The sequence below is a fragment of the Cebus imitator genome, unplaced genomic scaffold, assembly GCF_001604975.1.
Source record: "Cebus imitator isolate Cc_AM_T3 unplaced genomic scaffold, Cebus_imitator-1.0 Scaffold548, whole genome shotgun sequence".
Lineage (NCBI taxonomy): Eukaryota > Metazoa > Chordata > Mammalia > Primates > Cebidae > Cebus > Cebus imitator.
The window spans coordinates 160770-181054 of NW_016107863.1; the positions used below are offsets into that span (position 1 = coordinate 160770).

At 56.5% G+C, this 20285-nt stretch overlaps 1 protein-coding gene across 21 annotated transcripts in view; it reads left to right on the forward strand.

Annotated features, from left to right (window-relative positions):
* CAMK2B (calcium/calmodulin dependent protein kinase II beta) overlaps window positions 1-20285 on the forward strand; it is a 104141-nt gene that overhangs the window by 56475 nt on the left and 27381 nt on the right. For all 21 annotated transcript variants that reach the window (XM_037733821.1, XM_017515389.2, XM_017515388.2 and 18 more), the window contains 3 exons: window positions 5586-5645; window positions 9624-9678; window positions 13173-13238. Coding sequence is in view for 19 of the 21 variants with exons in the window: in XM_017515389.2 (XP_017370878.1) it covers window positions 5586-5645; window positions 9624-9678; window positions 13173-13238 (181 nt within the window). In the remaining 2 variants the exon portion in view is untranslated. The remainder of the gene's footprint in view (window positions 1-5585; window positions 5646-9623; window positions 9679-13172; window positions 13239-20285) is intronic.

Here is a 20285-nt window from a genome sequence, read left to right on the forward strand (position 1 = left end):
CATCCTAGGATGTGTGCGGGAGCTGGTGGGAAGCCTTCCCTGAGGTGAACCCAGCACGGGTGTGCAGAGCTGGCTGGGGCTGCTTCTCGTCCCTGTCTTTCGGTGGTCCCCAGCTGCCTGTGCCCCAGCACTTGACCCCACATGTCGTGCGGACCTTGGGGGACACCCAGAGTGCAGGTCTGGCAGGATGAATGGTGGGCAGGCCAGGGCTCTGAGCAGAGATTGTAGCCAAATCACCTAGAAAAGCTTCCAGGCCTCGGCATTCCCTGAGGGATGGAATCTGAGGATGTCGCACTATCATTAGAATCCAAACAGGCAGGCGGATAATTGCAGGCTCCGGTTTAGCCTGATCTTTTTGAGGACAATTGTTTATGGGTTTTTTCGTTTTGTTTTGTTTTGGGGTTTTTTTGATAAATGCTTTCATGGGGGTATAAATGAACGCTGTATTTGATCTGTGGGATGTTTCTCTGGCAGGAGAAATAAATAGCAATGCTTTTGCCAGCATCTCTCTGAGCCGCCTCCTTGGGGAGCAGGTGTGTAAATGTGTACACACGTGTGCGCATGTGTAGGATTGCATCCACACTGAATGGGCCAGTCACCTTCTGGCTTAAATACAGGCCCACACACATACGCCCTTGCCTCCGTTTAGGGTGCAGATTCACCAGATGCCCAAGTATTTAGGAGATGGTTGAACTCATGAGTTCCCTCTCCAAGCTTCACATCAGAGGGGGTGTGAGAACCAAGTCTTTTGCCAGCATGAGTAGGCAAACTCCTACTCATCCTCTAAAACCCCACTGAAGCGTCACCTCTTGAGTCTCAGGCAGAATCAGAGCCTCAGAGCACTCTGCTCATCACTCTGCTGTAACAAGGCACACAGGCACTGCAGACATTGGCTTTTTGTGGCCCAGGGACTGTCTGCCCTGGATCCCCAAGACCTTGGCCAGGGGCCTTTGGGTGGGAGAAGAAGAGGGAGGGCAAGAGGGAAGAGGGATCTCCTCTTGATGGGTTGAGGTCCCCTGGGGGTTGGGAGGGGCTCAGCCTGTGTCCTCACTCCCCAGCTTCTGCCCTCTGTCCCATGGTCTATTTCAGAGGTTATTCTTAGGGTCCGTTAGAGAAAACTCCACATCATAGGGAACTGCAGTCCTGGGAAGCAGTGCACGCGAAGAGGTGCCGTGAGCCTGAGCCTGACAGGGGTCGGGGAGAAGGGATCCGGCACCTTCTGGGGAGTTGACAAGGCACCGGCTATCGGGTGGGGTGGGTTCTTGGGGTTTACTTGTTGGATTCACAACCTGCAGAGGTGTGGCACCTCTTCTGTGACTTATATCAATGCTATCTAATAAAATGTTGCCGAGTGCAGTGGCACGTGCCGTTAATCCCAGCTACTCGGGAGGCTGAGGTGGGAGGATCGCTTGAGCCCAGGAGTTCTGGGCTGTAGTGCGCTATGCCAGTCAGGTGTCCGCACTAAGTTTGGCATCAATATGGTGACCTCCCGGGATTGGGGGTCCGCCAGGTTGCCGAAGGAGGGGTGAACCGGCCCAGGTTGAAAATGGAGCAGGTCAAAACTCCTGTGCTGATCAGTAGTGGGATCACACCTGTGAATAGCCACTGTACTCCAGCCTGGGCAACGAGACCCCGTCTCTAAAAAATAATAAAATAAATAAAATGTTAACCATGTGGACATCCCTGCCTAGATTTGAGATGTGACAATGAGGATAAAGAGCATCAGGGCCTTGGGTGACCCTGAGCACCTCAACCCCAGGCCCCTCAGAGAACCTAGCACAGCCCTGGGGCCTGGCCACTCAGCCCCCACAGCCCCTCTTACGGGGTCATCTGGATGAGCTATGAAACCCACTGCCTGGCCCTGACCCGGATATAACGGTAGTGGGCATAGCCAGGGCCGGTCACTCAAGAGGCCTCTTAAGACCTCTTTCAGGAAGAGGTGCCCCGCTGGGGGTCCTGGAGGCACTGGTGGGATCCTGGGCAGGTGGGGAGCCGCCGCTGGCAGACTTCCGGCTGTGTTCTCGCCAAAGGCCTGCTGGCCTCTGGGCCTACTCAGTGGCTACTGTTTTGATCTCCTGAGTCCAGCAGGTTCCCCAGGGACCAGAGCCCCCCAGAATGAGGCTGGCAGGCAGGGATGAGCAGGATGTGGCAGCTCAGGTCACTGTCTGGGGCAGGAAACAGGACTGAGCTGGGTGTTCCCCCGATTCTGCTGCACCCTTTAGGGCCAGGGTACACTTCTTATGAACTGGATTGGGTTGAATTTAACTTACTTAACCTTGTCCGTGACAAGGGGTTTACGATGTTAATGGGGAGGCCAGGAATAATGTCCCAGACTTTGTAAAAAGAAAATCATAGTATGTCCACAGAGTTAGGAAGCTGGATTCTGGCCTGCCCTGAGATGGATTCTGACCTGTCTGAGCCAGATGGAGAGAGAAAGCCTCCTCCTCCTGCCCCCTCCTTCTTTCGGCCTCTCGGTCCCATCCAGAGTCACATAATATCCACTTAGATTTTTTTTTCTGCCTGTTTTTTTTTTAAATTTAAAGGCAAATGTTACCACAGCAGACTTTATGAAACACCCTCTTCATATTGAATCAGTAGCTTGCTCACTGGAGACAGGATCAAAATCTTTTTTAAAAACAATGCTTTGCCAAATTATGGGAGTAAGGCATGATCAGTGTCAAAATTGGGGGAGGGGAAGTTAACGAATAAAACAAAATTATCCATAATCCTGCCACCAAGAGTGAAGCACTCTACATGATGTGTGTGTCTGGGTGTTACCAGCTTATGTCATGGTTTACGGTTTTCAAGCGGCTCTCTGAGCGCTAACCCACCGCAGCTGCTGGAAGGAGGTGGTCGAGGTGCCGTTGTGGGTATTAAAGAAAGAAAGCCAGTCAGCAACCTGTGTGGCTGCCACGGGTGGGCACCTGGTGCCAGGACTGGGCAGTCAGGTGCCCCCTTAGCCCACATAAATGATTACCTCCCTAAAACGTGCTCAAGAATAAGTATCATCTTTGGGCTGGGGCTCAGCTCTTGGTGATGTTTCAATAATAAAACACAGACATGTGAATTATCTGTGTCCCAGGAGAATGAGTTTCTAATTGCATCTTTCTCCTGATTTGGATTTATGATTTTATTTATTTAACTCTAACCAGGCAATTGTTCAAAAGGAAACTGTGCGCCCTGGTTCCACTGCCTCTCCCTCCTAGGTCCTCCTGTCCCTCAGCCTGGTTCTGGCCCACGTGCCCCGTGGCGATGTGTGATCCCGCCTTGGATCCTGTCCTGGGGGAAGATGAGCCATCAACTTTGTTGGGACAAGTTGGAAAGGTGGAATGTGCATTGTAGCTTAGAGACAGGGGTGTCATATCTGAACCTAGGACCTGCACTGGGATTATGGAAGGGATGCCCTGTCCTTACGGGACACACTGAGTGCTGTCTGATGTTACACACGCGTCACAAAAAGTGGGTGTGCGTACGGAAGCAGGGGCGGGATGGGGAGACTACACAGAAGTGCTGCACACGAGTTCTCTGTACCGTTGTTGCAGGTTTTCTCTAAGTCTGAAAAATGCTCAGAATCAGTTTAAGAAAGACACTAGGAAGGAAAAAAGTAACCCCATGAACTCACCATCCTGCACCCTGAAAGCCCTCCCTCCTCCCGCCCCAGAGGGAGGGGGGTCGGAGATGTTGCAAGAGTTGGTCCCCTGCTTTCCGCTGGAGTCGGGTCTCATGTGTGGGCCCCTCCCCTCCCCAGGTATGTCCAGTGATGCTGGGTTTTGAGCTCCATGTAGATAGGAGAACTGAGCCCACGCCATGTGTATGCTATTGTGACTATGTTTGATTTTTCCATTCTGATGCTGACAGACACTTGGGCTGGTTCCAGTTCCGCCATCACAAATCCCTGAGGCTCCTGGCACCTCAGCTCCCACTTCAGTGGGAGGGGAAAGGGGAGGGAGGGAGGATCGGCGACTGGGGTATTCTGGAAGACTGTTCAGTGCTTGCTGAGTTGGGTGTCCAGGTCGGGGAGGGAGCAGGGATGCCCGGGGCTTCCAGCAAAACAGCGGGGCGGGGTCTGACTTCCTCCATGCCACCTGGAGGCTCTGCCAGATCCCTCTGGATCCCTCTCGTGGGATGCCAGGAGGCTAAGCTTGAAGCAGATGGCAGCCAGGTGGCCAGGGCAGGGAGACGAGTGCCTGTCCTGGGAGGGGGGAGCCAGAGAATGCCGCTCCCAGGGACCTTCCCATCTGTGGGCGTGGCTTTCTCACTCAAGGCAGATGCTTGTTTGCAGCATGTCCTGTACCCCTAGACCGCCACCGCCACACCTGCTCCAGGGAAACTGACCCCTGACGTGACTCAGCCAGGCCTCCCTTCCTGCAGGTGGACGAGTTTCCGGCAGGTGCAGGGATCAGAGGTTTTAATTCTTCCCCAGGACGGTTGTGAAGTGGCAGAGCCTCATTCTTTCCCTGCTCCTGGGCGCTACTGGGCGTTCCTGGCGAAGGAGGCATCCCTGAGGCCTTGTCTGGTATATTAATTCTGTGCCCCGGGCCCTGCTCACCTTTCCCGTGGTGGGATTCAGCACTGGGCAGGTGGAGGGGTTCCAGACGCGACCCTCCCCAGTCCGTCCTCAACTCTGAAATGCGCTGGCCTTTCCTTGCAGCTCCCCACGCTCAGCTGTGCCCACCTGTCTACTTTCGACCTTTGTGCAAATAAGAGCACGCTGTGGGTCCTCCTTTGCTGCTTGTTCCCTCCACACCATTAGGCTGTGGGTGCTGCCCGCACATGGGGTTGGTGGAGGGCTTCGTTTCGTTGTGGTGTGGGACCCTGTGTGACTGCAGCATGGTGGAAGTGTGGGGTTTTGGGTTTTGCTATTACCATCTCCATTAGTTTTTAAAAACCTCCTGCTTCTATTTGAAATGTAAAATTTCTGGCAGATAAGTTGCTCCATCTTTTGGGGACCAGTGGTGGGGCCACCCAAAGGGTACCAGTCATCTCCATGCCTCCCGCGTCCGGGGATCTGGGCCCTGCACCTCCTGGGGTGGGAGGAGAGTGGTTGGGCCGGAGGGTCCACCTCCCGCGTCACCGCCAGTTCACTCCCATCCCCCAGGCAAGGCCTCTCTGAGGCTTTCCCCTCCTCCTGCCAGCCAGCGTCGGGGCACACTCTCACCCCCTCCCGGCCCCATTCTGACGGCCCCTCCGCTGCCTCGGAAGAACAAATTTGGCTTCAGCCAAAAGCTCCAAAGAGTATGGAATTAGGACAAGTAAGTGGAGGATTAAATCAGTGCGCTGCTGACTTTGAATCATCCAGGGAAACTTTTAGCCCCGAGTTAGTAGTGCTCACCACCTGAGTGGGCCTGTCTACCCCAACACAAGCTGGCTGGCTGGTCCCTGCCCCAGCCCTGCCACCAGTGGCCTAGGGGGTGCCATGAAGGGTGTTCCCGTGGCGGGGGCACAACCATCACTGGGGGGTCACATCACTCCTCTCTTCTTTGGAGGCCGTGGCACACCCTCGTGGGCCTCTCCTGACGTGGGCGATCCGTGGGTCACCAGTTGCTGGGGCAGGAGGTCACACCTTGTCCTTTTCTGTCCTCCAGATCACCAGAAGCTGGAGAGAGAGGCTCGGATCTGCCGCCTTCTGAAGCATTCCAACATCGGTGAGCAGCCCTGGGTGGGGCAGGGGGATGGGTCCCCCAGCCTCTCCCTCGCAGCAGCCCTGTCCTGTTTCTCACCAGACTTTCAAAGAGATGCAAAAAGGCTTCCTTTTCTTTTCTGTTGAAATATCCCATCAGAAGCCCCTGAGGACACCCCCACTCCTCCCCTGACCTTGAGGACTTTGTCCTGTGTGACATGATTCCGGGGGGTACCCAGAGCCAGGACAGCCCCAACTCGGGGCTCTGGGTACCCGGCTCCACCCAACTGGACAGGTCCCTTCCCCACCCCACTCTGTCCTTTGGGCCTTGCAGAGGAAGGTAAAGGACACATTCCTCAGAGAGCCCTCCGTGAAGCCAGTGCCCAGCATGTGACCCCATAACACTGAGCTGCCGCTCCACTGAGAACACACAGGGACCTCAACATTCTGTGGCTTCAAAAAAGCTACACGATGGCCCAATTACAAGGAAAACAAAGACCCACCAAAGGCCCCAGCACATGCCATCCACGGGCTGAGAGCCCCTGACTGCTTTCTCTCGCTGGCCCAGGGCACCTGGAGCTATGGTCTGAGGACAAGTGGCACTGGCTCAGAGTCAGCTGCTCCATGGGGCATCTGGAGCCTGGAGCTCAGGCCTTGCCCGTGTCGGGGAGCAGCTAGGAAACACCTTGGGGATGGCAGCCGCTCTTGGCCTCGGAGGCACCTGTCAGGTGGATTGTGGGCCCTTTCCTCCAAAGCTCTGATTCACTTGCCCAGGCATGCTTGTTCCAAAGGGACACCTGGGGACTGGGAGCCTGTTTGGGAGCCTGGGACATCTACACTCACCTTCGCCTGGCTCCGAAGGTCATCGAACCCTCCTTGCCTGGGTTAGGGGGCTAGAACCACCTTGCCTCATCTGGTGCTTCACTGATGAGCTAGGCAGAGGGGCAAGTGCCCCACTGGACCCAGCAGGGCCCCAGCATGGAAAGCGGCAGCCCCACCTCCAGGGCCTAGGCAAGGCTGCAGCCCCAGACGAGTTTCAGGGTCCTGCTGCTGCAGCTTAGCTCCTGGCGAGATTCACCGCTGCCTACCTGTCCCACTGTGTCCAGACTGGACTCTTCACCCTGATTCCTCTTAGTAACCCGGGACTTGGTTTGCCACCTCTGTATGCTGCCCACAGTGTTGTTTGCTTACTGTTTTTATTTAAAGAGATTTTCTGGCAATTCACTTTTTTCTTAGCCCTGTCTGAATTTGCGTCTGATATGCCAGTTAGGTTTTCTTCTAAGCCACTAAAATAAGTATATAACTATTTTTAAAATGTTAAAAATGTTTTTTTAAAAAGTGTCCACATGCACATGGCCCAGACTCCCCACACAGACCCCCAGTGGCTCCATCTGGCCTGAGCAACCTGCTTCCTGCTGAGGAGGTGGGATCCCCCCCACCACCACCCCGGAGCCCATCTGCCTCTGCCCCACCCCACCGGGGCTGCATGGGAGATGTGTGCTTGAGGGCAGGGGCAGCCCCAACCATGAGGATGGCCCTGCAGGGCCCCCAGGGAGCAGCCAGGTAGCTTCACGGATTACAGGCCACCCTTGGAGCTGCCGGCTGGGGATCTGGGGGGGCATCCCCTCCATGGCCCCTGGGACTACCTCTGCTCTGAGTGCGGGAGTTTCAAGCAGCATGTCCCAGGTGGGCAGCTCAGAGGGTCGGCCTCCTGGGCCCCCAAAAGGGCTTATTGGGCAACCCCAACCAGAAAGGAGTGGTGGGGAGGGGTGAGCATTTTCACCCCAGAGATTTGACAGGTGGCTGCTAGAAGTGGGATGTTGGTGGGCCTCTGGGACCCGCTGTGTCTTAGGGACACACAGGCCAGCCTGGGTAGAGTGGGAGCCTAGGAGCAAAGAGAGGGTCCAGGGGACCTAGTGAGCCGCCATCCTTGCCTTTGGGACAGAAGTCAACCGGAGAGGGGTGAGAGGGAAAGGGGACACTGGTTTCAGATGAGCGCCTTAGCTGGTGGAGACCCTGCTTGGCAGAGGTCAGCACCGGCTCCCAGGCAGCCCCAGTGGGCAAGAGTTGCCCTCACCGCAGGGAGCTGACGCAGGACATGGTCTGGGGAAGACCTTGCTCTTTGAGAATGGGGCTTGGCGGGGCTTGGCGTCCAGCCACAAGGCTGGACGGAGCAGAGAACAGAGCAGGTCTTTCCATTCTGGGCTTGCAAAACTTTCCAGGACTCTAAGTGGGCCCCAGACCCTGGTGCTGAGCATTGGTCACCTGGGATTCTTCACACTCAGGTGATAACCATGATGGTGACGGTCACAGAGCTATGGTTTTCCAAGTGCTCCCTGTCTCAGAACACCACACAGGCTACATAATTGATCTTCACGGCCACCCCATGAAGAGGTGCTATGTATCCCATTTCACAGAGGGGCAGATTGGGGCTTAGATGGGCTGAGAACCTGCTCCAGGTCACACAGCCAGTACAAGTGGCAGGGGCAGGGCCGGCCCTGTATTTTCTGACTCTGTGGAGGCTTCTGGGCCTGGCCTGCCCTTGGTGAAGGGCATTTTGCCTGGGGTTTAGGGACTGAGGAGGGCCATTGGTCTGGGGCTGCAGCAATCTGCAGGGTGAGGCCTAGGCCACAGAGGCCATGTGGAGTTCCCGGATGTAAGGACACTCTCAGGCCAGGCCCCTAGGAGAACCAGAGCCAGAGGAGGGAGGGCACCGGCAGCCAGTTAGAAACTGGGACAGCGCCAGAGCGGGCGAGGAAGGGGCTGCTTGTGCCTGAGGCCCAGGGGCCTGCGAACCTGGGAGAAGGCAGCTGTGCCTTACCCGTTCAGCATCTGTGGCCCAGTCTCAAGTGGTAGAGAGCCACACCTCAGAGGTTCATCTTCCCAGGACTTGAGGACTAGAAGGAACGAGGCTGGTGGAGTGCAGGCCCTCAAGCCAGACTGCCCACTGAGTCCACAGCCCTTTTCTGCTTTTTGTGAGCTGTGTGACTGTCAGCTGCTTACCTAACCTCTCTGTGCTTCAGCTTCCTCATCTGCAACTCCTCGGGGTGGCTGGGAGGTTAAATGAAATAACACACACAAAGTGCTGAGACCAGCCCTGGCGTGTTGGCTGTCATCGTCCTCGTTCTAGCAATCATCAGAGTCGGCATGTGGGAGAGTGTCCAAAATGAGTCATTCCTAGAAAATATTTGCTGCCTAGTACAGGACACATCTCCAGCTCAAGGAGAAGCAGGCCTTGGGGTTGCTTGCTTTGTGCTGAAATCACTCACTGTTCCCTCGCCTCTTCCACCATTCTCTGGTTCATTCATCACACCCTGACCAGCTCCTGCCCTGCACCAGGCAGAGTTCCAGGGCCAGGCACGCCACACATAGATTGTCACGGGAAGTTGTGCAAGGAGCAGGGAGGGAATGATGGTGGTCCACCCTGCTGACCAGCCAGCTTGGAATCGGAGTTCAGGGCCCAAACCTTTGGATGATGCTGCTTCGGGTAGGGACCCTGCCCACCAGCCTGTGCCAGCAGCACACAGCAGAGACGCAGAGCCTGAAGGCTGAGGGCAACCCTGGGAAGATCCGGGACAAACAGTGAGTGGTTTTTGTCCCAGCTTCTCGTCAAGTGGAGCTTCGCGGCAGCTCCTTTCCGGGGGTTGCTGGTGTGAGCTGCTCCTGTTGATCTCCGTGGTGTTTGGGAGCTGCTGAGGCCCAGGCCGGGACCAAGAGGGCCTGGTCTCTCTCTGGCAGAAGGAGACAGGTGACCAGACTGGAAGGGCAGGGCCACAGTCCACAGGCCCTGTGGGTACTCGCCGGGTGGCCAACTGGCCCACAGGGCCCAAAGCACTCTGCTCAGCCCTGCCCTTCAGCCTGCCCACCTGGGCCCTCCCCAGCCCGATCCTGTGGGCAGAACTAGGGCTTACATAGCGGGTGGTGTGCCTGGACAGGTACGGAGGCAGGCAGGGGGTGTGTCCTGGGCTCCTGCCGTCCCCTCATGGCTTCTCTGTCCCCACAGTGCGTCTCCATGACAGCATCTCCGAGGAGGGCTTCCACTACCTGGTCTTCGATCTGTAAGTTCCAGAGCTGGGGACTCTCGCCTGCACTCACTCCCGGCCTTGGCTCAGGGTGGGATCTACAGCCTCCCCAGCCCCAGGGAATAGTCTGAACCCCGCAGGCTGGCCACTCCCTTGAGTGTGCCTCTGCTGCTGGTCACCTTGCTCCACGCTGTGCCCGGCCCAGCCTCCTTCGCCTCTCCTCATTTGCTTTGCACTGGGGTTACTGAAGCACACGGAGGCGGGGCTGACTTCCTGAGCCCTCTCTCTCCTCCACACAGCACAGGGCACACTGGAGGCAGTGGGTGGGTGGACCCCAGAGGAATAGTCAGCAGCTGCATTCACTTTCCTTTCCTTGGTGCCCTCATCCCGGCTGGACTGGGGCCCCACTGGCTGGCATGAGCGCACGTGTGTGTGTTCATGAGTGTGGCTGTGAAATGTGAGCATGTGCACATGTGTGCATGTGTGTGGGTGTTTGCACATGGGGGCTGTGAGCCATATGGGTGGGGATGTGCATACATGTGGTGTGTATTGTGTGAATGTGTGAGTGAATGTGTGGAGGTGTGTGCATGTGGGTGCACTGGCACAAGTGTATGCATGTGTGTTTGTGTGCATGTATGTGTACATGTGTGTTTGCATGAGTGTGCATGTGTGTGCATGTGTGTTTTATGAATGTGTGTGCAGTAGCTCAGTGAGAAGGTGTCTGGGGCCGATGCCGCCTCTCACTTCCTGCCGGATTTAGAAGCAGTGATCTCATCTCCCTTACTTTTGACAGTTCCTGCTAAGCAGTGCTATATTTAGCTGTCTGTGAGTCAGTGCTGCTCCAGGACCCTGACCTGGGCAAGGGCCCATAGGCCTTCGCCTGCCCCTGTGGCCTCCAGACAGCCGCACAGCCAGGGAAGCCCGGCCTTGGTGCTATTGCCATGGTTACCCCAGGCCCTCCCCGTGGCTGCTGTGAGCCTGCAGGCTGAGCAGAGATAGGATGAACCTGCATGGGGGCTGCCCTCTCAGCTCCTCCTTCCTCAAGTGACAGACATCAGGCCACGGCACATGTAGGCCTGAGGAGGCCTCTTTCCACGTGGGTTTCTCTGGCCTAGCGAAGCCGAGACTCTCCCTGAAGGGGCTTGGCCACCTCTCAGGTTCCCCTACATGGTCCCACAAGACACCAACTCAAATCACCAGCCAGGTGACTGGAGCTGACCCAGGACACAGTTGCCAATGCCTGGCAGAGGCTGTGTCCTGAAATGTCTGTCCTGTGGCCCTGGGGAGCCGGCAGGCTTGCTGCCACACCTGTGGGCCTCACCACAGCTCCACCGGCCTCTTTTCCCAGGAAATGGAGAGACTGGAGGTGGGGGTCCTGTCCAGGGGCCCTGATGCAACAGATGGCTGCATGTGTTACAGGAGCTGAGGAGGAGAGAGGGTGGTGTGTTCGTGCATGTGTGTGCCCATGTGAGAGACTCATGTGTCTCCCGCCTTGCCAAGCACATGCCAGGCAGGTGTCAGGGAGGCCCTGAGGCGGCTGGGAAGAGGAAACTGGCTGGTGAGTCAGGAAGGACCCTGCATGTCTTCCCCACAATCCTCCATGGCCCCTGTGCTGCGGCCAGTCTCCAGGGCAGCAGAGGGGCAGGACAGCAGTTTCTGGGGTTGGCTGGCATCACCTTCAGGAGGCCCTGAGGCCCCATGGTAGTTTGGGGACTCTGTGGATTCTGAGGGATTGACAGATATTCTGACTCCCCTTGCTTGGGAATGTCACAGGGCTTGAGGACCAGGTCTGCGAATAGAGGGTCTCACACACACCTGCACACCCAGAGGACAGAAGCTCCCACAGGCGCCATGGCTGAGGCCTAGAATCAGCCATGTGTCCCCCACAGCCTAAGGAAAAGGGGGCATGGGGTCCTATGTGGGCCCTTTCAGACTAAGGAAAGGGAACGCCCAGTCCTTTAATGCCCTGCTAGGTGCCAGGGACTTGGGTGTCTTCCCGGTGCAATGCATCCTCACGATGCTCGAAGGATTTTGAGGGGATTCAGTGGGATCATCAGGGAATGCACTTAGCTGGAGCAGGGGTGAGCCAACATTCAACACGCCCTCGCTTCTCTTTTTCTCCAGTGCTGAGAGCACCCGCACGTGCCAGAGTCAGATGTTCAACAGTCCCCACTCCCTGGGTCTTCCCCGCTGTGGACCAGCCCAGCCCCAAGTGCTGGGCCAAAAATGAGGAAGACCTAAGTCCCACTTTCCAGAACCAATGGGGAAAACTGCAAGGCAGAGAGGCCACAGCACCTGGGCCGTGCAGCAGAGCAGGCGTGGGGATGGGGAAGAGGGTGTGGAGGCAGAGGAGAGGCGCGGGGCTCACAGGCCCACCTTACACATAGGGTCACAGGGGCGGTATGGGAGCCTCCTCAGGGGCAGGAGTCTTCCAGCAGACTCAAGCAGGCTGAGTGGGTGAGGGGCTTGGGCAGACCTGCGGAGGGCTCCATCCCACTCCCTGTGGTGCGTTCAGCCCCTCCACCTTTTTGTTCCATGCCCACATTACCCGGCTCCCAGAGGCCCTTCACATTGCAGCTTCTGCTCACAGGGTCTCTCCTGACCTTAGGGTCCGATGACTACTCACTGGGTGGGGGCACAGAGCAGAGTGGGCAGAGACCTCCCCTCTGCCCATCATCTCTGTTCTTCTCCTAGAGACGGGACTTTGAACACCTCAAGACCAAGGCCCACAAGGGAGGCCAGATTTAGGCACCGTGTCCTTGGGCCTCTGATCCTGCTTGAGGGCCACCACTCTGGCCCTAAGTGCGGATGGAGGAATGTTGAGGAAGGGGGACCAGAACTTCTCAGACTTGGAATTTGAATCATAAGGCCTGGGTGTAACAGTGCAGACCCAGAGCCAGAGCTCCTGTGCTGACCGCTCTGGGCAAGTCACCAAATCTTTGAAACTTGTTTTCTTACCCATAAGTGAAGTATAATAATGGCCAATGTCATAGAGTGGTTGTGAGCACTGATATGTTAAATGTCATTATAGATAAGTCACCACTGGTAAGCTGTCAGTCCCAAGTGGTGATGGTAATGTGGTGGAGGTGGTGGTGCTGGTGATGGTGGTGGTGATGATGATGGTAATGGTGTGATGGTGGTGATGGTGACAGTGATGGTGGTGGTGATGATGGTGGTGGTGACAGTGATTGATGATGATGGTGGTTGTGATGGTGATGGTGTGGTGATGATGGTGATGATGCTGGCGATGGTGACATTACTGATGATGAAGTGATGATAGTGGTGGTGATGGTAGTTGGTAATGGTGGCGATCATGCTGATGATGATACTCGTGATGGTGGTGGTGATGGTCGTAGTGAGAGTGATGGTGGTTGGTGGTGATGGCAGCTGGTGGTGGTGGTGATGGTGATGATGCTGGTGATGGTGACATCAGTGATGAGGGGGATGATGGTGGTGGTGGTGGTAGTAATGGAGGTGACAGTGTGACAGGGGTCTCCAGAATCTGTGACCCCTTCATGCTTCTCCCATAGGGTCACTGGTGGGGAGCTCTTTGAAGACATTGTGGCAAGAGAGTACTACAGCGAGGCTGATGCCAGGTGGGTGCAGAGCCCTCACACTGTCCTGTCCCTCTTCCCTTATACCCTCCCCATCCCTCCCACACCCACTCCTGCTGCTCTTTCTAACCCATGTCTGTTCCTGTACATCCTTGCTCACCCACACCCCAGGGCAATGGGCATGAAACCAAAGGCAACTTGTAACCTCAGCACAGAGCCAAGAGGCCACCTCTCCTCCACACCCAAGGCCCTGTTCAGAGGGCTTGGCCCTGGGTCTGTTGGCCTCCCAGTGTGGGGATGGAATGGAGGGACTTTGGGTCCACCCAGGCGGGACTTCCCATGGACCCTAGGCAGCTCCCCCCACAAGGCCAGCCCTCCCCAGGGGGATGAAGAGGGACAGATGGTCTCAGAGATGGCTGTTTGTGGCCTGGCTGCTGGAGACCAGATTGAGGGACGGCAGATGTCACCTGGGGAGGTGACAGGGCCCTGACCCCAGAAGCATAGGCCACTGGTAGCCTGCTGTGGCCAAGGTCAGATGCCACCCTGACCCCTGACAAGGATGTCTTTCATAACAGTACATCTCACCTCAGGGACAGCTGATGGTGTTACTCTCTGCCCACCATGCTCTGCCTACCCTGCTGTGCCACAGAGTTGTGTATTTAAAAAAAACCAAAAAACCTGAGGCCAGGCATGGTAGCTCACATCTGTAATCCTAACATTTTGGGAGGCCAAGACAGGAGAATTGCTTGAGGTCAGGAGTTTGAGACTAGCCTGGGCAATATAATGAGACCCTCTCTCTACCAAAAACTTTAAAAAATTAGCCAGGCACGGTGGCACACATGCACACCGGCTGCTTGGGAAGCTGAGATGGGAGGATGTTTTAAGCCCAGGAGTTCCAAGTTGGAATGAGCCAAGATTGCACCACTGTACTCCAGCCTGGGTGACAGAGTGATACCCAGTCTCCAAAAAATAAATACATAAATAAGGCTAACGGTGGACCACTTTAGGTGGTGAAATTGTGGATGATTTTAAATTTGTATCTTCTTTGTCTATTTAAAAACCCTTTTTAGGACAGGCATGGTGGCTCACGCCTGTAATCCCAACACTTTGGAAGGCTGAGGAGGGTGGATCACCTGAGGTCAGGAGTTCAAAACCAGCCTGGCTGACATGGGGAAACCCCTTCTGTACTAAAAATACAAAACTAGCCGGGTGTGGTGGCGCATGCCTGTAATCCCAGCTACTCAGGAAGCTGAGGCAGGAGAATCGCTTGAACCCAGGAGCTGAAGGTTGCAGTGAGCTGAGATCGCACCACTGCACTCCAGCCTGGGGAACAAGAGTGAAACTCTGTCTCAAAAAAAAGAGGCTCTTTTTGAAATGAGTATGTATTACTTTTCTGATCCAGAAAAATGAGTACTTTTTTTAAAGTAGCAGAAGTAGTTTGATGTGACTTGCCTCTGCACCAGCAGGAAGCCTTGCCCATCGTGACGTGGCCTGCATCCCTGATGTGCTGTGTGAGCAGCTCTGGTGCCACTGGGTCTCCCCCAGAGCTGGACAGGCAGAGGGACAGGGCTGGTGACTCTCTTGGCCCCAGACTTCTATGGGGTTCAGGGCACTGGCTTCTTTTCTAAGGACGCGTGAGGAAGGACTTTGTAGTTTGCAGAACAGCCCAGAGAGGCCTGTGCCTTTGGAGCGGAGGAAGATGAGGTTTTCCTTTATATTCTACTTTGAAGAAAAATAGAAGGTGGAACGGAGCCCTGTACCCCTGCTCTGAGCTTCTGGGGTGAGGTATGTCACACAGCGTGCTGCCGCCTGCCTGCTGGCCAGGTAGACTCGAGGGTCCCTGCTGGCCTATCCAGACACCGGACGGGCAGGTGGGACCCTGGGGTGGGCCGAGTGTCGTGAGGGGTGGACAGATGCTGGGCAAGGGTAGGGGCACGTGGCCTCCTAGAGCCTCCCATTGGCAGATCGGATCCCACACCTAGGACTCAGGAGTGCCTTAGACCAGAGCCCCACCCTCCCCCACCCCCACCCCCTGCCCGTGCACCATCACAGGCCCCTCACTCCCACCCTCCTCCTCCCCTGCCCCCTGCTCCCCACCCTCTCCCTCCTTATCGATGTCCTGCAGCCCCAGGGTGCCCTCTGCTCCTGTGATCCCTCTCGGCCCCCTGTACGGTTGAGGGCTCTTTGTGTTCATCAGGTTTGGGGAAGGAGACACAACCTGTTTTTCCCACTCTGGGGGCAGCTTGAGAGTCAGCCTCCCTGGAATGCTCACCCCTTGCTGCCCCAGGCGGAGGCTGGAATGGGGCAGCTCCAGCCACGAGGGCGAAGGGGTCACGTGTGGCTTCCTCATCACACCAGGCCAGTTCCCTCCAGAGCGCCAGCCCCTCCGCCCAGTCCACAGGCTCAGCCTTGACTTCTTGCTCAGCATCTGATGGGCACACAGCACCCCACACACACCCACAGCCCCTCCCTATGGCGGGCCCTGGGTGCCTGGCCTGGCAGCAGGAGTCCCCACCTGCTTGAACCCCAGATCTTCTGCTGTGGGCCGGGGGCCACAGAGCTGGCCTGGTGAGGTCTGGAGCAGCCTCAGGGTGGGCTCGGGAAGGGAGAAGTGAAGGGTTGCTAGGGTCCTCAGGAAGTCCCAGGAACCTTTGCCAGAGCAAACTTTCGTGTTCCCTGCTCTGACCTGGGTCTCCCCACGTCCTCCCAGAGGACCCCTGATGCAGAGGGCACCCCTGGTGTATGGAGTCCCTTGGAACCAGCCGGAAGAGATGTTCTCTTAGAAATTCCACTGCCTCCCTTGAGGGTTTGCGGCTCAAATGGAGGGTGTTAGGTAGCCAGACTTGTGGGGAGGGAGGGGCACACAGCCTGCGTCTTGTGGGGAGTGCCGGGATCTGGGCAGTGATTTTGGAGGCTGAGCTGGAGAGGGGACAGGGAGAGGGAAGGAGCCTCCTGGATAACCCTTCCTGGGTTGGCCCCGCTGGTGCGACAGCCTGGGCACAGGGCCCCTGCTCAGGCTTCAGCAGCCTCGGGCTCCTTTTTTTCTGGGTGAGCCTCATGCCCTGCCTGAGGCTACTGCGGCTTTGATCTCTGTGCATGAGCTTCAGCCTTCAGGCAGTGGAGCCTGGTGGGGAGTCTGACAGAGGTCCCTGTGGACCCCTACCCCATAGGCATCGCCATGAACTCGTAGGGCAGGACTGTGGCAAAGGAGGGGGCTTGACCTACCCCAGGGCAGAGCCCCATGGCTGAACAGTCAGGGTTGTGCTGAGACAAAGGTAAAGAAGGACAGGCACGGGATAGGATGGGCTGAGGCCTCCGGGCCAGACCTGGACAGGGAGGTGTTTTCCCAACCACACAGACGCAGTGGGGCAAGAGTGCCAGTGCCCGCCGGTGCCTGCCCGGGCCTGGAGCTGCTGCCTGTGGGGCAGCTGATGGAGTTCTGGATGAGCTCATTCAGGAACAAGAAGAAACAGGACAGACACTGCTTTTCCAAACTCATTTCTAATCAACAAGGCTGGAAATTCCTCTTAGGAGGAAGCCGGTCTTCTTTTGGAGTTTATGGGGAAACTGAAGGGTCTCCATGGCTTCTTCAAACAGCGAAAGCTAAGTTTAAAACATTTAGAACCCATTTAAAAAAAAAAAAAAAAAAACCTTAAAAAGCAATGTGGTGGCTGGGCGCGGTGGCTCACGCTTACTATGCCTGTAATCCCAGCACTTTGGGAGGCTGAGGCAGGCAGATCACAAGGTCAGGAGTTCGAGAACATCTTAGCCAACATGGTGAAATCCCGTTTCTACTAAAAATCCAAAAATCAGCCAGATGTCCTGGCGGGCACCTGTAGGTAGTCCCAGCTACCGTGGAGGCTAAGGCAGGAGAATCGCTTGAACCCGGGAGGTGGAGGTTCTTGTAGCCGAGATTGTGCCACTGCACTCCAGCCTGGGCAACAAAAGCAAAACTGTCCCCCCTCCCCCCCAAAAAAGCAATGTGGCTTTTGAAAGATGGCTGAAGGGACCCTGTGCAATGCTGACTGTCCCTGGAGGGGGAGGAAATCAGAGCCCAGGCTGAGAATAACATCCCAAATGCTGCTTGGGAACAATTCTAACTACAAAAGTGACATCCTAACCTGTCCAAAATGTGAAAACAAAACAAAACAAATCCTAGAAGGATCAGCCTTTTCTGGAGAAGACAGTGATGTAAACAGAAGGTGAGGGCAGATAAGACGGGGTGACCGTGAGGTCTCACATCCTCCAAGGGCCATGGTCTTAGATTACACCAGGGCAAGAGCAATGTGAGGACGGGTCCCTGAAGTGCAGGGGGCCGCCCTGAGTGGGCTGTCCCAGGCCGGGTGGTTGTCCCATCCCACCTGCCTTTCTGGGTGCAACCTGGCCTGGCCTCGTCTTGGCGACCCCTGACTTGCTCAGCCAACTCGTTCCTGACCGTGCATTTGCAGGACCTGGAGCCTGCATGACAGTGGACGGGGTGGACTTGGTCTCAGCCACACGTGCCAAGTCATACCCTCGTCATACCCTCGAGGACACCATGTCCACGTCATACCCTCGAGGATGCCATGGAGAGGCGCAGATCCGATGCTGGCCCCACAGTCCCTGTATCTCTGGCATTGGTTTGGGGCCCTGTACCACCAGGGGGGGAGGCCAAGGAGGACTGGGCGAGCTGACTGTGCAGTCGGGGGTGATGTCAGCTGGGGAGGAAGGAGGATACAGGGTGTGGCCAGAGCTGCAGCCAGGACTCTATAGGTCTGAGGCTGAAAGAAGGTCAAAGAGGAAGGTTCAGCTCTTGCCCTTAGCAGTAGCTTGTGAGGTGTATGTGGTGTAGGCCGAGCCCCTATTGGTGTCCAGGGAGGTGGCACTTTCTGGTGACCACAATCTCTGTACACATTACTCCACCAGGAAAGCGCCCAACCGTAGAGGAAAGTCCAGCCCTCAGGGCAGTGATGGACCACGGGGATGGGCTGGCAGAAAGTGCACATGATTGGGCAGGAGGGGGCCAACATCTACGCTCTCCCCAGGACAGACCAGGGCCAAGACTGACCACAGGATGTGTCCAGCACTGCTACCATCCATATCACTCAGCAGGGCATGAAGGAGCCATCTGCATGGCTGCGGACATCTCACCCCACAGCCTCAGCCCGTCCCCACTGCCTAGGCTTCCCGTCCTGCAGGTAGCTGAGTTTGCCCACCAGAGGGAGCCCCCACCACCAGCCAGCCAGCCTGCTCAGGCTCACAGGCCTCTCCAGGACACAGCTGACTATTCAAAGGAACAGATGGGGAGACGGAGGGGCTGCTCCAGGCAGATGAGGGCATCATGGGAACTGGATGCTCCTCACAGTGGCTTGTCATGGGCTGACTGCAGAAACACAGCACCCCACAGGAGTAGTAGGAGCAGAAGAGAGACCAGGAAGTCTCTAAGTGAGGGCCAGGTAGAAGAAGCGAGGATGTTTCAGCAAAGGAGCAGGACACCCAGGGCACGTGGGAAGAAGGGGCAGGGCACCCCAGGGCACATGGAGCATGGAGATAGGATTCTGGCTCCCACTCTTGGTGACATTGAAGTGACACCACCGCAGGGCTGTCTCCCGTGAGTTTGGGCCTTGCTTCTCCTGACCCTACCTGGCTCCTCCTGACCCTACCTGGCTTCTCCTAACCCCATCTGGCTTCTCCTGACCCCACCTGGCTTCTTCTGACCCCACCTGGCTTCTTCTGACCCCACTCCTGGACACCTCAGGAGTCTGTCACCCATTAGGACTCTGAGGGCTGGGTTTCTTCAGGAGGAAACTCAGATTGACTTTGTAATGCAATGACTGATGCTGTGCAGATAGGACCAGGAAGGGTGGGAGCCACTTGAGGAAGAGGGCTGGCCTCCCGTGTCCTCTTTGAATTTGCTGTTAGGAAAACAAAGCCCACTCATCCTGCTGACCCTGGTCACCTTTCTGTGCCCCCAGGATCTGGCTGGGATAGAAGGGTCTTGAGGGGGGTCTTCCTGTCCCTCCCTTCACCCTGCCCAGTGGGGCAGTGATTGAGACCCCAGCCCAGTGGGCATCAGCAGCAGAGCAGCCTCAAAGGTGGTGGCTGCCATCACCATGCAGTGTGGTGCTGTCCCCAGGAGGGGCTTGTGTTGGGCTCCAGGGTTACCTGGGCAGAAGGAGGTTCAAGCCAGAGGCTTTTGGTGTGTGCAGGGGCTCCGTGGCCCTGGGTCTGATGTGCTCTAGGACAGGTGTCAGGGAAGTGGCCTGAGAGCAGCTTGGACCTCTCCTCCCAGCCATGGCCTGGAAGGCCTGGGAACTTCTGTCAACAGCCCTTCCTAACTACGAGAGGAAGGGTTGAAGGGGAAGCTCCGTGTGCTCAGGGCTGTGCACACAGGACCCCCTGCCCCGCCCCTCGGATTCCTGGGAGCTGAGCTAAATGCCCCCAGTGCTGCCGGAACTGAGCCAACATGGCAGCCACTGGCCAATGTGGAAGCTTAGGTTTCACTCTTTTTTTTTGAGATGCAGTCTTGCTCTATCACCCAGGCTGGAGTACAGTGGTGCAGTCTCAGCTCACTGCAACCTCCGCCTCCTGGGTTCAAGCAATTCTCCTGCCTCAGCCTCTTGAGTAGCTGGGATTACAGGCATGAGCCACCATGCCCAGATAATTTTTGTATTTTTAGTAGAGACAGGATTGAACCATGTTGGTCAGGTTGGTCTTGAACTCCTATCTTAGGTATCTACCTGCCTTGGCCTCCCCAAGTGCTGGAATTACAGGCCTGAGCCACCGTGCCCGGCCAGGTTTCAGTTTTTATTAAAATGAAATAACATGTCCCTGAGCACATTATTTCTGCTCCAGCTGGGAGCAGGGTCCTGGTGCCTGGGGCTTTCCCACACACCCCGACAGCCTCCTACCCCACCCCCGGCCGCCTTGGCCCTTCCCTGCCTTGCAAGTTTTCTGGCCCTCTCACCTGCCCCGCTCACCCGTCCCGCTCACTGCAGCCTGCCTTGCAGGGTACGGGCTCAGCCTGGCCTCCCTCCTGAGTGTGTCCAGCTTAGGGTCAGGCCTGGCCAACAGGAGCCTGGGAACAAGGGTGTTTCCTTTGAAAGTCAC